Source organism: Symphalangus syndactylus, chromosome 9 (assembly GCF_028878055.3).
Source record: "Symphalangus syndactylus isolate Jambi chromosome 9, NHGRI_mSymSyn1-v2.1_pri, whole genome shotgun sequence".
Taxonomy (NCBI): Eukaryota; Metazoa; Chordata; class Mammalia; order Primates; family Hylobatidae; genus Symphalangus; species Symphalangus syndactylus.
In genome coordinates, this window is record NC_072431.2 from 7556470 (window position 1) to 7578411 (window position 21942).

The 21942-nt window shown below is 42.2% G+C and overlaps 1 protein-coding gene and 1 long non-coding RNA gene across 3 annotated transcripts in view; one reads left to right on the forward strand and one right to left on the reverse strand.

Moving 5' to 3' along the window:
* Window positions 1-420: 420 nt before the first annotated feature.
* The window catches only part of MDGA2 (MAM domain containing glycosylphosphatidylinositol anchor 2), an 837606-nt gene continuing 816084 nt past the window's right edge, over window positions 421-21942 (forward strand). For both annotated transcript variants that reach the window (XM_055291423.2, XM_055291424.2), the window contains exon 1: window positions 421-1520. In XM_055291423.2, the coding sequence (XP_055147398.1) occupies window positions 1241-1520 (280 nt within the window). In that variant the 5' untranslated portion in view covers window positions 421-1240. The remainder of the gene's footprint in view (window positions 1521-21942) is intronic.
* LOC129489151 (uncharacterized) lies at window positions 15954-21528 on the reverse strand. The gene is made up of 2 exons (XR_008659917.2): window positions 20452-21528; window positions 15954-20418 (listed from the first exon to the last, which is right to left on the reverse strand). It is a non-coding gene; the product is annotated as an uncharacterized lncRNA (long non-coding RNA).

The window sequence follows — 21942 nt, forward strand, 5'->3', positions numbered from 1 at the left end:
CTCAGCACGTAGCGCACAACGTGACCGCACACAGCCTTCCTCCCCGGCCGCGCGGCCGCCTGCGCCGCCTCCTCCTCCTCCTCCTCCTCCTCCTCCTCCTCCTCCTCCCCCTCCCTCCTTTCGCCTCCGCGGCGCGCATCTCCGCGCACACCCAGGGATCCCGGCCGGCTTCGAACCCCGGGCGCCCCGCCGCCCAGCCAGGGCACCTCGGCCCGAGCGGACGCCACGCACAGCCGGGTCCCCTCCGCCGGCGGCCGCTCCCGCGTTCACCTCTGGATGCCGCCACCACGTTAGCTCGAGCGGGGAACCCCTTCCGCGGCTCCCTCCTCTAAACTCCCGCCTGTCCCGCCCGTCCCCACCCCCTCCACCTGGCGGGGGCGGCGCGGAAGCGAAGGGGACGCGCAGTGCCGGTGGGCGCGCGGAGACGTGTGTGCGGGTCGGGCGTTTGCCCGGCGTTCTCCCTTTCTCGCAAGTGGCGGTGCCCGGACTCTGCTTTCGGCTCCGGGCATTGGTGCGGCCGGCCAGGGCGCCTCTACGCCGGCGGGGCGCTGAAAGCTGTTTTGGAGCGTGGCGGCGGTGGCGGCTGCGGCTGGTGTGCCCGAGCGAGCTCCAGACGCGCACTCCGCTCCCCGTTGGACCCTTTCCTCCTCCGCCTTCCCCCTCCTCCCTTCCCTCCTCCCCACCCCCGTTCCCCAGCCCCACTCCTCCTCCTCCTCCTCCTCCTCTTCCTCCTCCTCCTCCTCGTCTTCCTCCCCTCCCGGTTCGGCGATGCGAGTCTGTATCGTGTAACAGGATTGGCGTTGCAATGGCAACTGATGGAATGGGGGAAGGCAAGACAGCAGGGCTGGGGGCTTCGGACTGCGGGCGGGCGGGCCGCTGTCGCCGCTTGACGCCCCTCCGGGGACCTTCGCGAGTTACTTTGTAAAGGCGAATCCAGGCAAGAGAGCCCCGCTCGGCGTCCTGGGCCAGAGGCCGCTGCTCCTCGGCTGTGCAAGCCGGGCTCCTACCGCGCGGCCCCCCGGCCCCCTGCCCGCCGCCCGCCGCCGCCTCTGCGGAGACTCGAGCCCGCTTCCCCGGAGAACACTTCGCCTCGCGGCTCAGCTTCCCATCACCGCCCCCTGCTCCTCCGCGGCGTCTGCGATCTTCCCAGGCACCCGGTGTGAGTGCGGCGTGCGTGTGAGTGTGTGTCAGCGTATCGTGTTGTGTGAGTGTGTGTGAGTGTGTGTGTGTGAGTGTGTGCATGAGTGTGTGGAGTGCGGGGCTCCTGCGCTCCGCTCGCGGCCGCCGCCGGGGAAGGACAGACGGACGGCGCTTCTTCCTTCGGCGAGCGGTTCCCGGGCACCTCGGCTCGGCCCGGCCGCGAGTGGAGCGCGCCTGGCTGGCCGCCGGCCTCCGGAAGGTCCCGCCGCGTCCCCCCTGCGCTGGATATGTTCATGTTCACGTGAAGATGGATTTACTGTACGGTCTCGTGTGGCTGCTGACAGTCCTCCTGGAGGGGATCTCTGGCCAAGGAGTGTACGGTGAGTGGAATCGCGATGCTATCGTGACCTTGTGATTCTTAGGCAAGATAGCCTGGGGAGCGAAAATGCACGACTCGCGCCGTTGCGGGGCCCCTCCCGGCGTGGCATTTGATTTGCACTTCATCACGTTATTGGGAGCGGTAAGGAGGCAGCGAGCGCGCTGCGGATTGGGCTGCGAGCCGCTCCCCCGGCGCCCGGGCTCTGGCTCGGAGTTGGGTCTAGCCGGCAGCAACGCACTCTTGCGAACGAGTGGCTTTGCACTTGATTTATCCCCCGGGGAATGCGAGCTCCAGCAGTCTTTGATTTAATAATGGTTTGGCTCCTTGCATGCCACGGTGTGGGTGCCGCGGTTTCCCGGCACCCGCCAGGGAAGCTTCCAGTGTGACCCCGTGAGTCTCCCCACCCCTCTCCGCCCCCCGCCGCCTCCTCCTCTCCACCTTTTCCTTTTTCTGTGAATGCCTACATGCCTTGATTTTCCGGCTCAGGAAGTGGGGTGACAGTTGAGTTGCGTTCTGCACCAGCGGTTGCCATGAGCACTGACTTGGGGAGGGGAAAATAGCAGGCAAGATTCTCGGTGCCAGACACAATTAAGGGACATGTTTGTGTGAATGGATGAGCAAGTGCATGAATGAACGGACTGCTAAGTCCGCGCGTCTGGGTTCCAGGGCTGGACACCAGCTCGCTGCAGCGGGAACACAATCTCATCTCCCCTCTGGAAAACCCAGATTTAGGTTTAGGAACTAGAGAAGGGCAAGCTTGTTAATTAGGAGGTTTTGAAGTCCTCAAAAGCAAATTCAGGTTTTTTTGCCTGTCGGCAGTTGGCACCCTTAGCTTTCAGGATGGAAACACACACACACACACACACACACACACACACACACACACACACATCCAGGTCATAGTTAATAGTGGACTAAAATGTAAGTCTTCTCTTGGGACAAGCAGGTGGTGTCCAAAAAAAAACTTCCGTGTTTTTGAGGTCTGGTGGGAGGTTAGAGGTGCACCCCTTGAGGGGACATCAAGCCAAGACCCGCCCACAGCCAGTCCCACCCCTCGCCCCTGAGTCAGTGTCCACAGAATGTGTGCTGAAAATCCAGCCCACTTACTTGCCCTTGGTTTCACTTAGGGGTTTGGACTCTGGTGCTGCAGGACTAAGTCAATGGCTGACCCTGGGCAAAAAGGAATGAATTATTTGTAGAAGTGTCAGAGCTTTCCCTGCAGACCCTGGAACTGACTGCAGAGTGGACACAGGTGCCGGTGAATCCCGAGTCCTCAAACTCTGTGGGAACGGATTGTACAGTGGGTGGGTGTTTGGGGATGAATGCCACAGACCCAGTCTTTACTCTGTCCACTGTGTCCTGTCCAGGGCTGAACAGTGCTGAGGTGAGCTCTGGTACCCGCTGCACTCCATCTGCTCTTCCCTTTCCTGTGTTTCTAGCTCCCTTCTTGGCTCCCAAGAAACCTTCACTTTGTCCCGACTCTAAGGATCAGAATGTACCCTCTCCCAATCCCTCCTTCCCAAATGAAAGACAACTTGCCTGGTGGTGGTGATGGTTGTGGTAATGGGGCGGGGGGACGTGTGTATGAGAGAGATGCTGAGTCTCCTGGCGGACCTCAAGGTTTGACTGACAACAGGAGGTGGGGCCTGAAAAGAGTAGGAATTAACTTAGTGCTCTTGTGACTATCCTGGACCCTGGTGCCCTCTGAACAGCTGAGAAAAACGGGGATTCTAGGGATGTAGGAATGCCGGAGATACAGCCTTCCCAAGGGGCTGTTCCTTAGGATGGGAGAGTGAATTCTTCTCATCCCATGCCCAACTCTGTATTCCTCTCTCATTGATTCAGATCATCTTAGCTAAAAGGAATTTTTTGTTCTGGTTTTTTAAATTTGTGTGTATGCATGTGTGAGTGTATGTGTGTGTGACGGGGTGATGAGAAGTGAGAAAGGTTGGGGGCATGGGGCGACAGTGGTACATTGCTGGAACTATCTGGATCAGAAGGGCATGGTTCCATTTTCCTGCCACTTTTTGTTATTCAGATTATTTGTCCTGGCAAGTCTCAGATTGGGTAGTGGAAAAGGGTACGATCTAGTAGTGAAGACAAATAGGAAACAATCGCATTAAAATAATCCTGTGTTTATGTCTGTTAACAGTAAACAAGGAGGCAGTTCTGCTACTGAGCTGATGACTGTGATGAAGGCCGGGGTCTTTTTCACTTAGTTTTGTTTTTATATTGATGTGGTTATTAGTTATGTAGCTAGGAATAGAATTGCTTTTGTGTGAAAAATATTAATCAGTATTCCTGGCCATTATAAATGTCACAGCTATGAGGTGGGTTAAAAATTATATGTTACTTTTCAGATATGTTTTACCTGTCACAGATGTTAGGTTCTGAAAGAAGATTAGGCCCCTAATCTTCAGCATTAGCATCGCCCTGGAACTTGTTTGAAGTGCACATTTGTGGGCCCCTCTGAGGCTTTCTAAATTAGAAACTGAGAGCGTAGGGCCCAGTGATTTGTGTTCATCACCTCAAGTGATGATTACAGTGGACACTGAAGTTGAGAAGCACTAACATAGGCTTACAGTTTCATTGCTTTGATTTTGTAAGTCATGAACTTTCTTAACCTCAGTAGTTTCATTTTTATTTGTGGAAGCATTTATAAGGGAGAGAACATTTTTTAAATTTATCAAAAAAAGGAATCAATTGTAAAGGACATAGACATAAGATTTAGTGTAAAGTTAAAAAATGTGTTTTGAACATTTTATATGAATAACTTTGAGAATGATTAATTTAAAAGACAGGGTTATTATAAACAGAAACTTCAAAAGCCTAGATAGGAACTTTGCTAGCATAAAAATCTGTATTCCTTTATTTGCCTGTATTTGCTACATGTAAAGCCATTCATACTACACACAAAGTTATATTTCTCAATAGTATTTTCTGGTATCGTGGTTGAAGAGGAAACACAAATGGTTTTCTAGGTTACTCAGGCAAAATCACTTCATTGTAGCCTAAAATTGTTTACATGATTGAGAACTATGTCATTATAAACTTTCTTCCCAGGAATAGCTAGGGTATCCCTTTTCTCCTCTACTTCCTCACTGAAAAACTCTGAGCATGAAATTCAGATTCTATTTTTTAGTGAATTGAGAATATTTGTTGTAACGCATGGATTGTATTGTCTCAAGTATTTTAATCTTCTTCCTGTTATGCCCAATCTGATTGACAACCATGTGCAATACTTAAGTATAAAAGTTTCTGCTATAGACCTAGGAACTTACTGTCATTTATCTGGGAATATTGCTTAGCAAACTAACTGCACAATAGCTAAGATTTATATATGGTGTCACAGTTGGATGAGGGAGATTATCTCTTAACTGCCTACATTCCACCAATAATTCTGTCCTATAATTTTTTTAAGTGGGATTTGTACTTTAATTTATTACATTTTCAATATCAGATGTAACATTACAGTAATATGAATTACTTGAAAATATTTCTGAAGGAAAAATTGCAAGAAAACCTCTTCATAATAGAATAGCACAAAAAATCATATGGAGTAACCAAGGCAATTTTAATGGATACTACCCATTTGACATATATATTTGGCAATATATATATGTGCATTTAAAAAATTTTACTTCCTTAAGCTATAGATTTTTGCTTATTGGATTTTAAAGTTATTTATATTAAAATAATTCTCCCAAATACTCTTGGAATGTTAAAGTTTTGTTTGAATTTTCCTTTTAGCTTAATTAAACACCACTGGATAACAAAAAGTCATTAAATGAACTGGTATCTATTTATCACGTTATTGATTTTGTTGCACTCACATTTCATTAGATTTAGAATAACGAATCAACATAGCCTCAAGAATTGGAATGTAAAACCTAGCTATCGGTATGCTTATTGAAATACCTAGAGCTAAGTGATCCAACGCATTTTCTTAGTTTTGAAAGTTTTCTTTGTAAGTCATTCTGTGGTAGTAAGTCATTTGGGTTAACTGTGTTTTCTAGAGATCCTATTGATAATGACATCATATCAAGAATTGTATCTCCTGTAAACTTATCAGTCGGCTTGCTAAAAAAAGAAAAAGTATTCTATTGACATATTCTGTAATTTTACTTCTGGTCACCATGCCTTTAATTTCCAAGGAAGTTATTAAACATTATGAATGCATCAGCACAGACAAATCCCCACTACAAACAAAAAACAAAATACAACTCCAAGTCTGAATAGTTTTGTTGAGAACCAAATCAAACGATGATTTGGTGTCCTGAAATGGTTAATTCACTGTCCAAAAATAGCTTTCAGAATGCATTAGAAGTAATAAATAGAGTAAGCTTAAGAAACACGTGAGTATGACAAATTAGCAAGCTGTATTAACTCAATTCAAGTAATATCAGTAAATCTCATACAATTTAAGAATGACACCCCAGGCAGTAGCTGGACAGAAATGGCCTTGGTGAAATTAAGAACAAGGGCATAAGTGATACAAGAAGGCTCTGGAAGATATTTCAGATGGTACTTTAGTGGGTTGAATCTGGATGGATAGGAAGGGATAAGAATGACATGGATGGTCAGTTGGCCATTACCATTCAGTCTCAAGATGTTGCCATTCTCAGAGCAAAGCTGTCCCAAGGTACATTGATTATGATTTTTGTTCAGATTGGGTTTGGAGAGGCCGTGTGACGAGATACTGCCTTTGACTAAACCATATTTAGGGTGTTAGTCTGTAGGAAAAGAGGAAGAAATTATTTTAATAAATGCTGTTAAAAAATCAATGTGAAACTCTATTATATACCATCAGCTGCAACCTCTTTTTCCTCTTCACTCCATTGTCCCTACACACTCATGCACATTCTTATATTGTCACCACCTTGGCTACAATCACGAAGGAAAAGTGGCTGGGCTGCTCGCTGTATCTTGGGATCATTTTTCCCCTTTCAAAAATTGTCCTCGTTGGTCATATTACTGAGATTTCACATGCAAAATTGGCAGATTATTTTATATAGTGTTACTTGCTCATGTCCTATATTTCCCTGGGAAAGCCCCTAAGTGGACTAATAAGTATTTTAGATTGAGCAGATTGAGCCTAACTTATTTTACAATGAATAAATCAGTGAGAGCGCCAGGGTTTAGAGAATTAACAGTCAGAGATAAAAGTTTAGAGATGAAATAATTCTGGTGAATAGATGTCACAAAAGTAATTCTAGGAAGGCATTTTTCATGATCTTGATTTCTTTGCTTAATTTTATCATCTCTGGTTATGCTTCTTTATACTTATATTTTGCCAATATTTTTATTTTTGTTTTATAGTTGTGAAACACCTTAAACCCTGGTTGAGAAGCAGGGTACAAATAAACTTTTCTGAAAGGATGTGCTCTGTACTTTTTAAAAACTTATTATTTTAATGTAACTGCAGTAGGAATCATGGGGATGGGATTATAGCATAAGCCTTGTGAGTTCAATTATATTTTATTAAAACGTTGTCAGGAACGATGGTTTTGGGTTGTGTTCCAGGTATAGAGGTGATTCATCACTCATATTCTCTGACTTGGTCCTCATGCTTGGAGAGGAGTTTTGCAAGGGTTGGGCTCAAGGTTTGTAATCTACAAAGGCAACAGCAAACAGCCAGATACACCGACCTACTCTGGGAACTGAGCTCCAGAGCTTGTGCTTCTTGGTAGCTCAGATTAACTAAGGGAATGTGCTGTCATCTCAGTTAAGTAAGAGAAGGGCTTCCTTAGTCTCCCTTTTGGCTATTTTGGAAGGATATGCAAAGTATATTGCATATATTTAAAGTATGGAAAGAGTGAACATTTTTAGCTTCTTTGTAATTGACATTAACTTAATGGTCCCACAAAATAACTTTTGTTTCTTTGCTTCAGCGAGTGTGAGTGTAAACACTATATTACTTAGAGCAAACAATAAATATTGCATTCATAGAAAACTATATCCTATCTTTATTTTCAAATCCAATTAATAATCTTTTGGCCCTGTAAAATCATAAAGCTGGAAGTGAGAAGAGACTTTAAGATATCATTAAATCGTCTCACTAATTCAAGGCACAGTGATTTTACCATTATGTCAGGCAGATGGAGGTCCTGCATTATTTGTGAAACTTATTTTCTCCAGGGTCCAGTCGTATTCATTAGATGGATTTGTTTTTTACAAATTACTAAAATCTCTTATTAAAATAATCTCATTAAAATAATGGGGCATGTACTTAGTTATTTCCATTTTATACCAGTGCAATTCCATTTTCTTTTCTAACTATACCACCTTGCACTGATCCCATTTCAGCTTTTCTATATCAGTTTCTTGCTACTTTTCCAAGACACTGTGCCATTTCTAATCTTATATTTTAAAAACTGTTTCCTTTCCTGTTGATTTCATTGATTGAATTGAGTAAGATCTATGCTTTCTGTTTCAACATCCAAATGACATATTCCCTAGGAGTTACAAAAGAGGATTTCAACTATTATAAACATATTTTTGGCTATTACACATTTACTACAAAGTTATTTAAATACATATTGTGGTATGATGAAAGGCATTAGAAATTATGATGTAACTTACTCTTTCTGTCTCTACAACTTTGCATGAACAGGAACCTCAGTTTCTTGCTGTTCCTGCTCAAATCTATATTAAGGACTGTTGTGTGGCTGAAATTTGGGGTCATGTGTATGACATGTTACAGTATCTTCAAGCAGTGTATTTTTTGTCTTGTTTTGTTGTAATGTGAACGGTGGAAATAAAAATAATCAACTGATCCTGTGGAAGGGGAAATACATCTTCCTGAAAGAGGAAGGGTTTGTTCACAGCTAGGCGTCTCTAAGTCTTAAGGGACAGCACAAAAGGCAGCTGAGATCTGAAGGAGGTGAGTAGGAAGTAAAGGCTATTAGAAAAATGTTATCTACCCTTTAAATAATGGCAAAACAGCAAAAGCATATATTTTTATCTGAAGCCACTAGAACTTCGTTGTAGTGCATCAGGGTGAAAGAGAAAAATGTCTGCTGTCTGCCTGAAGAAAGACCATCTTGAGGGAGATTTTTCTGGTGTCCTGAAAGGAAAGGATGAGGGGATAAATGGCTCTTAATAGAGCCTGTGGTCACTCTGAACCAGATTACTCTTCTTACTGATGGATTGTGGGATTTGGGAATACAAGGAAAGGTTGGGTACAGATTGATCATTGGAGCATTCCATCTTTTACTCCTGAGTGTAACTGAGTTGGGTTTTTGCCTCACCTCTGCTGGACTCCTTACTAGGAAGGCTAGAAAATACTGGAGGAAGATGTGCTACTTTACAGAAGTGGTGACCAGTGAGAATTCCCCACAGAAATTCTAGGGTGATTTAGCTTCAGTTCTCATAAATTCAGTCAACTAATTAATGTATAACTGCTGTGGATGATGCATGTAGCTATGTAGTAATGTGTCCGGAATTGGTGGGTTCTGGTCTCACTGACTTCAAGAATGAAGCCGCGGACCCTCGTGGTGAGTGTTACAGTTCTTAAAGGCGGCGTGTCCGGAGTTCCTTCTGATGTTCGGATGTGTTCAGAGTTTCTTCCTTCTGGTGGGTTCGTGGTCTCGCTGGCTCAGGAGTGAAGCTGCAGACCTTCGCGATGAGTGTTACAACTCTTAAGGCAGCACGTGTGGAGTTGTTCGTTCCTCCCGGTGGGTTCGTGGTCTTGCTGGCTTCACGAGTGAAGCTGCAGACCTTCGTGGTGAGTGTTACAGCTCGTAAAGGCAGTGTGTACCCAAAGAGTGAGCAGCAGCAAGATTTAATGCAAAGAGCAAAAGAACAAAGCTTCCACAGTGTGGAAGGGGACCTGAGTGGGTTGCCACTGCTAGTTCCAGCAGCCTGCTTTTATTTCCTTCTCTGGCCCCACCCACATCCTGCTGATTGGTCCATTTTACAGAGAGCCGATTGGTCTGTTTTACAGAGAGCCGTTTTGGCAAGGTGCTAATTGGTGCGTTTATAACTCCTGAGCTAGATGAAAAAGTTCTCCACATCCCCACTAGGTTAGCTAGATACAGAGTGTCGATTGGTGTATTTACAAACCTTGAGCTAGATACAGAGTGTCGATTGGTGCATTTACAAACCTTGAGCTAGATACAGAGTGCTGATTCGTGCATCCACAAACCCTGAGCTAGACATAGAGGTTCTCTTAAGTCGCTACCAGATCAGCTAGACACAGAACTCAAATCTATATTAGTTATTTCCATTTTATACCAGATTGGTACATTTACAAACCTTAAGCTAGACACAGAGTGCTGATTGGTGCATTTACAAACCTTGAGCTAGATACAGAGTGCCGATTGGTGGATCTACAAACCCTGAGCTAGACACAGGATGCTGATTGGTGTGTTTACAAACCTTGAGCTAGATACAGAGTGCTGATTGGTGTATTTACAATCCCTTAGCTGGACATAAAGGTTCTCCAAGTTCCCACTAGACTCAGGAGCCCAGCTGGCTTCACCCAGTGGGTCTCACACCCGGGCCACAGGTGGAGCTGCCTGCCAGTCCCGCGTGGTGTGCCCGCACTCCTCAGCAAGGGGGCGGTGCTCATCCGGTTGGCTCAGGCTGTGCAGGAGCCCACTGGTGGGGTGGGGGGGGGGGCGGGGGTGACGTTGGGGGCGGCGGGGGTGGTGGGGGGACACTCAGGCCTGGTGGTCTGCAGGTCCCAAGCCCTGCCCCGTGGGGAGGCAGCTAAGGCCCAGGGAGAAATCAGCGCAACGCCAGTGGGCCAGCACTGCTGGGGGAACTGGCACACCCTCCGCAGCTGCTGGCCCAGGTGCTAAGCCCCTCACTGCTCAGGGCCGGCAGGGCTGGCCACTCCAAGTGCGGGGTCCGCCAAGCCCACGCCCACCCGGAACTCCAGCTGGCCCGCAAGCACCCCACGCAGCCCCGGTTCCCGCTCGTGTCTCTCCCTCCACACCTCCCCACAAGCTGAGGGAGCCGGCTCCAGCCTCGGCCAGCCCAGAGAACAGCTCCCATGGTGCAGCGGCGGGCTGAAGGGCTCCTCAAGCATGGCCAGAATGGGCGCCGAGGCCGAGGAGGCACCAAGAGCGAGCGAGAGCTGTGAGGCCTGCCAGCACGCTGTCACCTCTCAGTAAGTGCTGTAAAATCAAAGAGGTTGTGCATTAATCCAGGAGACAAAAACAAATGGAAAAACAAATAAAATAAGCCTATGAGAAATACACAAAAGTGTGTACCTAGACAAGAGAGAGGAATTACTCTTCCTATTGTGGTTGGAGAAAACTTGAAAAAGCGCGGAACGGTTAAGACTTGAAAGTGGGTAGGCATAATATAGGTAAAGAAGGAAGAAAGGGCATTGCTATAGCATGGGTTCTAGGTGGAGGAACAGTGGTGCAGAAAGAAAAGTAGTCCTGGAATGGGTGTGTAATAAAGCCTCAGCAATTTCCTTAAAGTTTACCCAAACTAGAAAGATGTATCTGTCCTTTAACTTATGTCATCATATAATTTTATTGTATGATACTCTGGAACTTGTTCAGATATATATGTCCATCAAGATTCTGAAGTGATGTGTGTGTTAAATGTGCGAAGCTAACTGACCATTTCTTCAGAAGATAGGACAGTTATCTCTAAAGTTCCTGTGGGGGCAACTCCTTTTGGAGGTGAACTCAAAGACTTTTTAAAGTCTTTTTAGAGTGCTAAAAAGAAGTGCTGTTTAGCAGCAGTAGACTATGGGTCCAGAATGACTTAAATCATATCGTTCTTTACGAATGTACAGCCACTGAGATGAAGGCATTGCCCTTGTGAAAAGAGAGGTATGTGCTTTCATTATTGTTTTTTATTACAGTGCAAGACAGCATGATGTAGTTGAAAACTGTTGGGTAACGTGGGCTTTCTTCTTGTTCAGCTGCTGCTTTACTGTGTTACTTCAGGCAAAAATCTTAATCTCTATCCCTCAGTTTCCACATCGAATAAACTCTTAGAAGAGTGGGCTGATGCACAGAAGAAATGTAGATATTAGCAAGAATAAGAAACTATGGCTGCATTTTTATATCTGGAGTAGAAGGGAGAGGGAGCATGGAGAGTTTCCCTTCTGTTCTTAAAAATCTACATTTAGTTGCTCTAGCAGTTGAACCTCATAACAGGACTATCATTTAGTTTTTAGAGCAGAATAAGAAGCTAGGAGGTAACAGAGACCAAGTAATTGTTTTTCTGGAAAAAATATTCTGGTTGTGTCAGTCTAGTGGAAAATGACAGAAATTGAATATTTTTAAACACTTTAAGTATTATAAATATGTGCATGAAAATGCGATTTGATATTGTATTTCGATGCACGTGTACTTCATATTGTTGCTTATGCTAGTCTCCCTTTCTCAATCCACATAACCCAGGAGTTTCTCCTTTTTCTCCTTAATGGTGGTTAGCAAGGAGCTGGCATCCTCCCCCTCATTTACGGCTCCAGAGAACGTTAGTGTGTCCTAAACCTTATGGCTATGGGTAAATTTATGCTTATATAAATCTATAAGTGTGTTCAAATACGTGTATCGATCTTGTTTTTGAATCAAGGAGTAAAAATATTTTTAATATTAATAGTCTTCAAGACTAATAGTCTTCATTTCAAGGCTAACTGAAAAATAGCAGTTTACAAAAATCAGCCATCCAATTGGAAAAAAATAACCTGGGGATATATTTATTTATAAGAATACTTATAATTGGTAGTTAATACATAAAAACAGAAAATGAGGATAAACCATTAAATGGGGTCATCACAAAATTACTGTGTCACATCTTCTAGTTTTGATCCAGAAGTAACCAAAATTAGTGTTTCCCACCCAGTCACCTAATCATTTAAATCATTTTTAAATTAGAATTAACTGAAAAGGGCTGAATGGGGCTTTACTCACCATTAAACTGTAACAGCCACGTACCTAAGAAAGCGTTTTATACATAACGCAATCGTTTTCTTTGGCAAACACTTTCTATTTTTGGAGGGTGGAAGGTAGTTCACTTCCATATTCTCTATTCATATAATTAACTAGATGGCTGTAATTGCTTAATTCAATTATTCTTCTCCATGTCTGAATATTAACTCAGTATTAGTCGAGTATATTGGTCAAGTATCTCTTTAACTACATAGAAGGCAATCTTTACTCAGGACTGTGAAAGACAACAAAAACTGTTAATTGAGAAGATTTTTCCCATTATGTGAAATGAGCAATACTGACTTTGCTAAACAAATCACCTTAAGCAAAGACACACAGTACTGTGTAATATGGACAGATACAACTGCCAAGTAATTTTACAGCTGTCAGTCTAACTTGGTATTTCAGAATGAGTTAAGTTATTATCAAGAATTGGCATAGTTAATGTTTTTATTTCAGTTCTCAACTTGTTCCTTGTTTTTCATGGGTTACTCTAGGCCATTATTGTGATTCTCTCTCATCTTTTGAGTAACTTATATTTGTCATTTGGTTCATGTTTCACACTGGTTTGTACCACCTGTACAACAGAGATACTATATTCATTTTAGAGTTTTAGGTCTTAGTCCCAATTAATCAAACTCAACCTTTGACTAATTTTGTTCTTCCTTTGTTGTGCATAGATTTATCTAAATATACTCGTCTACGGAAGTGCAACCCTTTTCCATTATGACCATCGCCTACAATATTATAAACTACATAATGACATCATTACTGTGAAAATCGGGGTTTAGAAACCTCCCAGTCTTCCCCCAAGACAAGAATAACTCGCAGTGGACTGCAGCCTGAAATAATCTGTCTTGTTACTCAGAGACTGCTTATTCTCTGATTATTTCCTGTGCCTCACTATCAAACATCCCTCCAATTCCAGCAGCTGGGATGGAAAGTGGCCTTCTTCTTGCTTCCTGTGATTTTGCGGTTGAACTCTATGGTCATTATATCTTTTTGGCTAATATTTCAAACAGTGTTTCAGTTTTATTTTCTGTCGTCATTGATACTAATGTAATGCCTTAACTCTCTAAGCTTACTTATGCAAAGAAGTACTTTGACACCCTTATGTTTAACCACCTCCCCTCTTCCGGAGAGAGCTAAAGAAGATACACACACACACACACGTGCACATGTGCATATACATACACACATTCATAACACAAATATATGTTTGTATATAGAGTATTTGCATGTATACTATAAAAAATATATGTTACATGTTCAAATAGAAATCGATTAACTATGTTAAGAGTATATAAGAGTATGTGTGTGTATTCAAAAAATGCATGGAATAGTAGGTAAACTTTAGGCTAATCCCAAGAAACTGGGTGCTTTTCCCACTTCCCTTGCAAAGCTGACTCTAATTCAGTGTTGACAGCAGAGTATGCAGTCTGTAACCTAATACTCAGTTTGTGTTTCAATATTTGTGATACATTCATGTTTCTGTTGTTCATGGGTTTACAAAATTACCTTTAGAAACTCCAACTACTGGCCGGGCACGTTGGCTCAGGCCTGTAATCCCAGCAGTTTGAGAGGCCGAGGCAGGCTGATCAACTGAAGTCAGGAGCTCGAGACCAGCCTGCCCAACATGGCGAAACCCCGTCTCTACTAAAAATACAAAAACTTAGCTGGGCGTAGTGGCGGGTGCCTGTAATCCCAGCTACTCGGGAGGCTGCGGCAGGAGAATCGCTTGAACCCGAGAGGCGGAGGTTGCGCCACTGCACTCCATCCTGGGCGACAAGAGTGAAACTCTGTCTCAAAAAACAAACAAACAAACAAACAAACAAAAAACAAAACAAAACTCTGATTACTTCTTTTTTTGCAGTTGACAAAAGAGAAATATTTCTTAGCTGCCTAACAGCAATGCATGTGCAGTTTATTCTACCTGCATTACAGTAATGTGTATATTTGAAGGTTAGCATCTCTTGCATATTCAGAAGACCATCCCTGCCATTCTATTAATCAGGACTTTAAGTTGTATTTTATTCTTTATAAGTGAGCTTTCAGTGCACTAGCCATATCTATATTCATGTCTGGATTCTAAAATACATGCACAAACAAAACTTCAGTAATTTGGATTATCTTCCATCTTTTTTCATCTATAATTGAAAAATAATTAAAGATGAGATATAGTAATTTTTCATAAAATAATTGCCATTTATCAAATGCCTACTGTATGCCACACCTTGTATTAGAAATTTTATACACATTGTACCGTACTCTAATCTTTGTTTGAGATAGATACAAAATCTGAAGCTCATGAAGTTTAAATAACCACCATATAGTTACTGGTGGCTGAATTTGGAATCAAATATGAAATGTATGTAAAAATAAATACTTGCATTTATACTTATTTATATTATTAAAATTATATTCAGATATGTGTGTGCTTATACTTATTCTAATTGAATCATAAAAGGTAGCTTACATTGTGCTATGCATGAAAATTATCTTAAAAGTATATACTTGAAATGCAACTTGGGTAATACATTTTAGCTTGTCACATGAGAAGTATATGTAGGTAGCTAATGTCAGTACTTTATACCATATGGTTTTCTTTCTTAGAAAAGAAAGATATGATTTATAATTCTTTTTTCAGTATTGAAATTGCCCATACTGAGGACTCTCTCTCATATAATTTATTTTTGAAATGATAGGATATTTTAAGCTTATTCATAATTAGTAACCTCTAAAAATGAAGAAATGGTTCCACTACATATTCTGCAGAAGTAGTTATATTCCTCCATGTAAAATAGTAGGTATGTGCTTATAAAAAAATAACCACTGTCAGGTGTACTACTTTATTTCTCCCTAGGCTGATTAACAATCACTGGTCTTGGAAAGATTGATAGTTAAATGTCATATTTGGCCTGATTTTTGCTGAGTTCCCTCCGGGTATTGCTTGGGCATTTTTCGCACAGAGTTAATTGAGGAGACTCTATCAGCGGATTTCTTTTCTTGAAAATCTTGTTGTGTTCAAGAGGACAGTCGATTGCGAGCTCTGCCCTTCTCTTAGCTGACAGTGAGTTCCTCAGACCTCAAAGCTTACAAATTAGTGCAGTTTAGTGATTTGTTTTAGGCTTTTAGCTACAGTATTTGCCACTATAAAAGTCATTTTTCCTATGCTTTTTGAATAGTGTTATTGTGTCCTATAGTATAACTCTGTATCATTGTGGCTATTGTGTCATTGATACAGAAACTGCTTCAATAGGAAACCATTTCAAGAGAGAACAGGAAAGGTATTATATTCAGCTGTAGCGCCATGCATTTCTAAGCAGCTGATGTTTTCTTTAACTGATAAACATCCCCCCTCAAATTTTCAGAGGCAATTGAGTCTTTAGAACTTTAACTCTTAATTCAGTCTGGCTGCAAGAGCACTGCCCTGAAATTCATTATACATTCACATTTTACAATTGGGAATTCATTAATTCTGTAGTATAATTGTTGTTACTGTATTTCAAAGCCAGATCTCTTCTATTTAAAAAAAAAAAAAAAAAAAACATGGAGAAGCACTGATTTTGTGAATTCCTTCTTTAAACAATGACTTCCTAATATCTAACCAAATACTTGAAACTAATGGGGTATGACTTTTGCACGCTGGAAATAGTGCTAATGTTAAATGGTGGAGCCACCATGCATTTTGTAACCAGAAATTTCAAATTAAACTGGAAGCCTTTGTAAAGGGTAGAGTAAAAGATGAGTCAAATCCAAGTTCATAAGAGTTTAATAGATTTCGTGTTTTTACAGTTTACACATTTAGTTCTATATTTGGGAGTACTCATAGAATATAGTACACCTTTTTAAAGTCTTTCTCTGCTTCCAATTCTTGCACTTTGTGATATTTTAGATGCATGCTCTATTTTGAGTGAGAGTGGATAATGACTTCATAATTGAGGTATACACTTATACATCTAAGATTTAAGTACATATCTATATTGTGGTTTATCATTTAATTTTACCAATAATAATTAAATAATATCCATGAAAGCTGGAATAGAGTTTCTTAAATAAAATAAAAGGTAAAATATCTTATGAACCTAAAAATGCCATTTAAATGTCTTTGGCTGTGACGAAAGCTAATTTAGACTTTCTTAAGATATTTCTAAGTTTGTTCTAAGAATATTTTTAGCAGCTTAACTATTGACTGCTTCTCATTCATTTTGCATAGCTGTCACCCTCCCGACAATTATTATGACATTTCAGAGGTTTTCACAGTAGTAATGAAAGACTCAGCATTTCTACAGATGGAAAGTTATTTATAAAGCAAATAATGAAAATAGTAAAGCAGAATTTCAACTTACTATTGTGCTCTGCTCTGGGGATTAGACTTGAAGTTGCATGGGTAGGAGCAGATGTGTTAGTCTGGTCACAATCTTAGCCTAGAGAATTAGGCCTAGAGAATAGGAATAAATTTATTGACATAGCAGGGTGATAGGAGGATTTCATGTCATGAGGATTAATAGAATAGATCAAGGCAGAATGCAGTGTGTTCATGTCATAGGTTGACTTCCCCAGGAAACTGAACCCAAGTGGAAGGTTTACATGCAGGTGGTTTATTAGAGAGCGATGTTGGGAAGAACACCTGTAAGGGAAGAAGGGAGCCTGGGTAGAGCAGAGGGAGAAGGTGAACTCTGATTCACTTGCAACAGAGTCCTAGGCTGAGTGCATGGGATGCTGTAAAGTTGGGACGGACCTTCAGAGATGTTCCACATAGAGAAAGAATTCTGTTTACTCCCTTTTCTACCAGTCCTTGGACGTGGGTTGCCCCTGGGGCAGAGCCAATATATTTGGATTAGGCAGCTCCCTTTGGTGGAAGGGAAATTCTGGGAGGAACTCAGTTGTGAGCAATCACCAGGTAACACTATTGGAAGTTGAGTGAGTGGATGTCTTCTTCATGCAGAAGGAGTTCTGGATGTTCCATCCCATCTCAGACCACTTGTGTTGTTCATATCTGCTTGCTTATCCTATTTGAGAACTGGCCCTCCGGGAGCCAGCCTTTTATCTTAAGGAAACTTACAAAAGAGGATGGTTAACGGGACAAACGTCAGTCCCTATGTCTGGTCTCAGAACCATGTCTGATACTCATCATTCCCCTTTTCTACTACTTCTTCTAGAACCCATTACCCTCAGCTAGCAATTCTAAAGGATTAGATTGTGAACTTGGCGAGGTGACCTGAAGGGCCTAAGATCTTGGTCGCCAAGATCTTCTCAGGTCACAGCTGATGCATTTATCGGTTTTCTACCAGAACTAGGTAAGAGAGCATCAACACATACTTCAAGTGGGTTACTGGGGTGCCAGAGGTCTTCTCCCCTGCTCATGTTACATAACAGCGCCTTCCCTCCCCCAGACAATCAGGATTTATTATCCCTGCCTGAAAAGTGACTTTGTTCTTTGCCTGCTTGTCTTTTGCATAAGGAGCCCAAATAAATAGGTGACAACTGTCACAGGAGTTTGAGACTCTTGCTATTGTCCCTAAGAAAAGTGTTCCCCCTCTGGGAACCAACACATCTTAGCCACACAGGCCCTGTAATTCTGGGGACAGGAAGCACAGATACTATACATATGTCATGGGAGTGAAGATAACTGTGAGGATACTACACTGCCTCCTCTTGGCCCTTGGACTTATATATTCTACCTACTGGGGACACAGCTACATATAATAGGCATTAATTTAGGACTGTGTCATATCCTGCAAGTGTGGAGTCCAACTTTAAGAGTATCATCTCCAAGCTGCTGTATTAATGCTGCTCCTTCAAAAGTTTTCTATTAGATGATGTGATAGAACCAGTAGATTCCATGATCATTGCAGCACCTTCTTTTCTGTTCAGTGGATCCCTTTCATTAGTACAATGTTAGGAGAGATCCTGTTTTGGGTATATCACATATTCTGAAATCTCTTATATTGATGTGTTTTATGGGGCACTATAGGCACAAGGTAACTGTCAGTTCCGATCAAGATGAATTTCTAATCTTTCATTTGTACATGGAGTCCACTGTACTCAATTTCTACCAAATGCCTAGTTAGTTTCCTTGAGGAATGGGGTACATCAGGGTCCCTCCTGCTGGCAGGTTGGACATTTAGCAGCAGCATTAGCTAGTTCAATGCTTATGAATGGGAGCTTTTGCTATTCAGTATATGGATAATGTCCATAATTTTCACTATGGCTTCTTCCTTTTTGTGTCTATTGATGCAACATTGGAGTAGCTGATGGCAAGCTAATGTCAATAAATCAAGTTATTCTGTATTCTGATTCCAATTACTATTGCTCTGTAACAACCGACCCCAATTTTGTGGTGTAAAACACTCCCTTTATTATATTCATAAATTCCGTGGGCCAAGAATTTATATGAGGGATATTCAGAATGGTTTATCTTCGCCCCATAATTTCTGAGCCCTTACCTGGGAAGACTTGATGGTGGAGGATGACTTAACATCTGGAGGCTGGAATAATCTGCTGGCATCTTCACTGACATATGTGATACTTGAGACTCTGGCTGATAGCTGGGACTTTGGCTGAATTGGAAAGTTTGGGTTTTCCTGCAGCATGGTGTCAGGATTCTAAGAGTAAGTATCCTGAGAAAGTACAAAGGATCGCTTGGAATTTTGCATTGGAAGTTACATGGATCAATTCTGTGACGCTCTATTGTTTGAGGCAGAGACAAAGGTCCACCCAGGTTGAAAGAAAGGGATTATAGATCTGGCCTCTTTACACCTCTTTATGGGAATAGTGTTAAGTTTACATTTAATGGACGACTTCTAGAATTGGAGAAATTGTTGTGGCCTTTTTAAAAGAATACAATCTGCCACATGCCTCTTTTGTGGTGGATGCTCTCTGGGGGACGATAACATGGTCTACAAAGATCTCTCTACTTTGTGCCCACTCCCATAGGAGGTACATTTGCATGCCTGTTTTTCTGAGTTATTGTTGCTGATTTTCTGTCACTTCTCTTTTCAGGCCTCCAGCCAACAATCAGCTAAGTTATTCACTGCTGCCAATAAGACTATGTTTATTTTTACCGCAGCCACTTCTCTTTCCATACAACCTATATGGTCCCTGATGCTGTACCCCATTGGGAATATTTTCTCTCATTGCACTCTTTGAAGGCACCCATTAGTGGGGCTGCAGGGCAGGTGCAGTATCTTTTTGGTTTATACCACATGTGGAGCTAACCGATCTGTGAACGTGTCTTGAACTTGATGGTTAGACAGGACTGTCCATGCAGTCATAGGGATGAGTTGAGGGAAATGAGGCAGTGCAATAGGAAAGATGTAGGGGTTTGCCATTTCTGCATATAGCTCACTTGGGCTTTCTCTGTCTACTTGTGCTCAGTCCCAAATGTATCATTTTTATTTAATAATGGATTGCCACAGGACCTGCATGATCTTATGACTTGGCTGACAAAACCTAGTTATAATGGACATTTTTGGCACCATGGTCTCTTAATTGCCTATTTTCAGGCATTCTGCCTAAGTAAGTTCCCAGTAGTACACCATAAACTGTTGGTCAAGTGATTTGTAATTCTATATTGCAAATGGCACAGGCTTGCTGAAAAACCTTCAGTGGCTAACATTGTGATTTTTCTACAGGGACTTGCCATAGACTTTACATGTGGCTTGTCACACTAAAGATACTTCTAATATCATGGGGCATGTGGGGTTATATGGTCTAAGCTTGAGGAATTAATTCTTCAGTTGAACCTATACCTCCTCCAAGGTCTTTAACTGCCCTAAGCCCCAGTCCAAGCCAGCATCCTTCTGTGGCACTGGTAATTAGGTCAGAACAGTATTCCTGGCATGGACTGTGTTCTCTCTTAGATCTAAAGTGTTCTGTTATGGGTTGTGCTACCTTCTTATTGATGGGGAAAGTGAGCTAATTTGTTCTTTTTTTGGAAGATTGCCCTTTATTTTGGAATTTGCATCAATTTGTCTTTCTCTTTGGAAAGGTTGTCTTTCCATGACTCAGGCAATAGACTCCTACAACTCACTGAGGAGGTGTCTGTTTTCCATCCTCTGAGCACGTCTTACCCAGACTTCCAAAGTACTTGCCACTTTTTGCTTATTCGGTTCTCTTACAGGATGTCATTGATATTATATAACGGACCAGGATAATGTTCTTTCTAATGTCCAATAAATTCAGATTCTTTCAGACTGCATTATGGCAGAGGACAGAAAAGTTATTATAATCCTGGATCAGGATGGAAGATGCATACTGCTGTTATGTCCATGTGAATGAGAACTGCTTCTGGTTCACTTTCTTGGTAGAGATGGATAACAGTGTTCTTGCTAGATCAGTTGCCAGGTACTATGAACTAAAGTTGCATTAATCTGCTGTAGCAAAGATACTGCAACTGCCAAGCACATGCAAATGGGGCTTCTACTTGGTTGAATTTGTGTAGTTCAATTCCAACTTCCAGCATCTATCTGCTTGTTGTATCAACAAGAGTGGTGAATAAAATGGAGGGCACAATGAGGACTATAAAATGTGCCTCCTTTAGATCTTTAAGAGTCGTACTGACATCTTACATTTTTTCTAGAATGCAATATTGTCTTTATCCTAGCAACATTATCACACCATTTTCTGGAGTCCTCATCAGGGTGTTATTAAATCCTGTATCCTGGGAGGGTCCTCCCACATCAAAAATGGCTCTCTTATCCAACATTATATTCCTTCCCATCTTAATCTAGCATCCTTGGAATCAATTCATCTACATACTCTTCTAACTTCTGCCAGTACTTATTGGCTAAATCTACCTCTTTCAGAGCATAAGTCTGTTTTCTTCTTCTTTTCTCCCTTGGTAATCTCAGCACCTTCATTGCTAGGTTAACTTGTAACTTAACCCTGGTGATGAGTTTGGCTGCCAGTAGGAGAGTTGGGGATATACTCTAAGGGGGAAATATACTGTCTTGATAGGTGGAGATCTCTTCATAACTGGAACTCTCAGTTATTCAACTTTATGTTCCGTTTTCTGGTGACCCAGCATCTTTGGAATTGGTTCCAAAGTTATTCTACTGATTCTACTGGAACATATTGGCTAGGTCCTGTGGCTCTTTTGGGCTACTATCCCCGTCCTCCTTTTGAAGGGTTAGCACTTCAGCCAGTTGTGACTTACCCTTAGTTATTGGCCAGTTGGCCAGCAGAGGAGGTGGTGGAAAATCCTGGGTGGGACTTACCTTCTTTTTCAGGGACAAGTCATCTTCACTGTCTTCAAGCAGGGGGGAAGCAGGAAGCACTAGTCTCTTAACAGAGAGGAGACTTCTGTAGGTACCTAGTGTCCATGGGAACCTGACGATCAAGATTATTGACTGCATCAAACTAGATTTTGTTATTTCTAGGCCTCTATATCTTCCTAATTTGCACCCTTACTTTCAAGTAGCTAATTTTTCAGGTGATTCAACCGTATCTAGAGCTTTGCTGTTATGATTAACTTCTGTATCTGAACCTAAGGAATTTTTACGCTATTTGTAGAGGTGA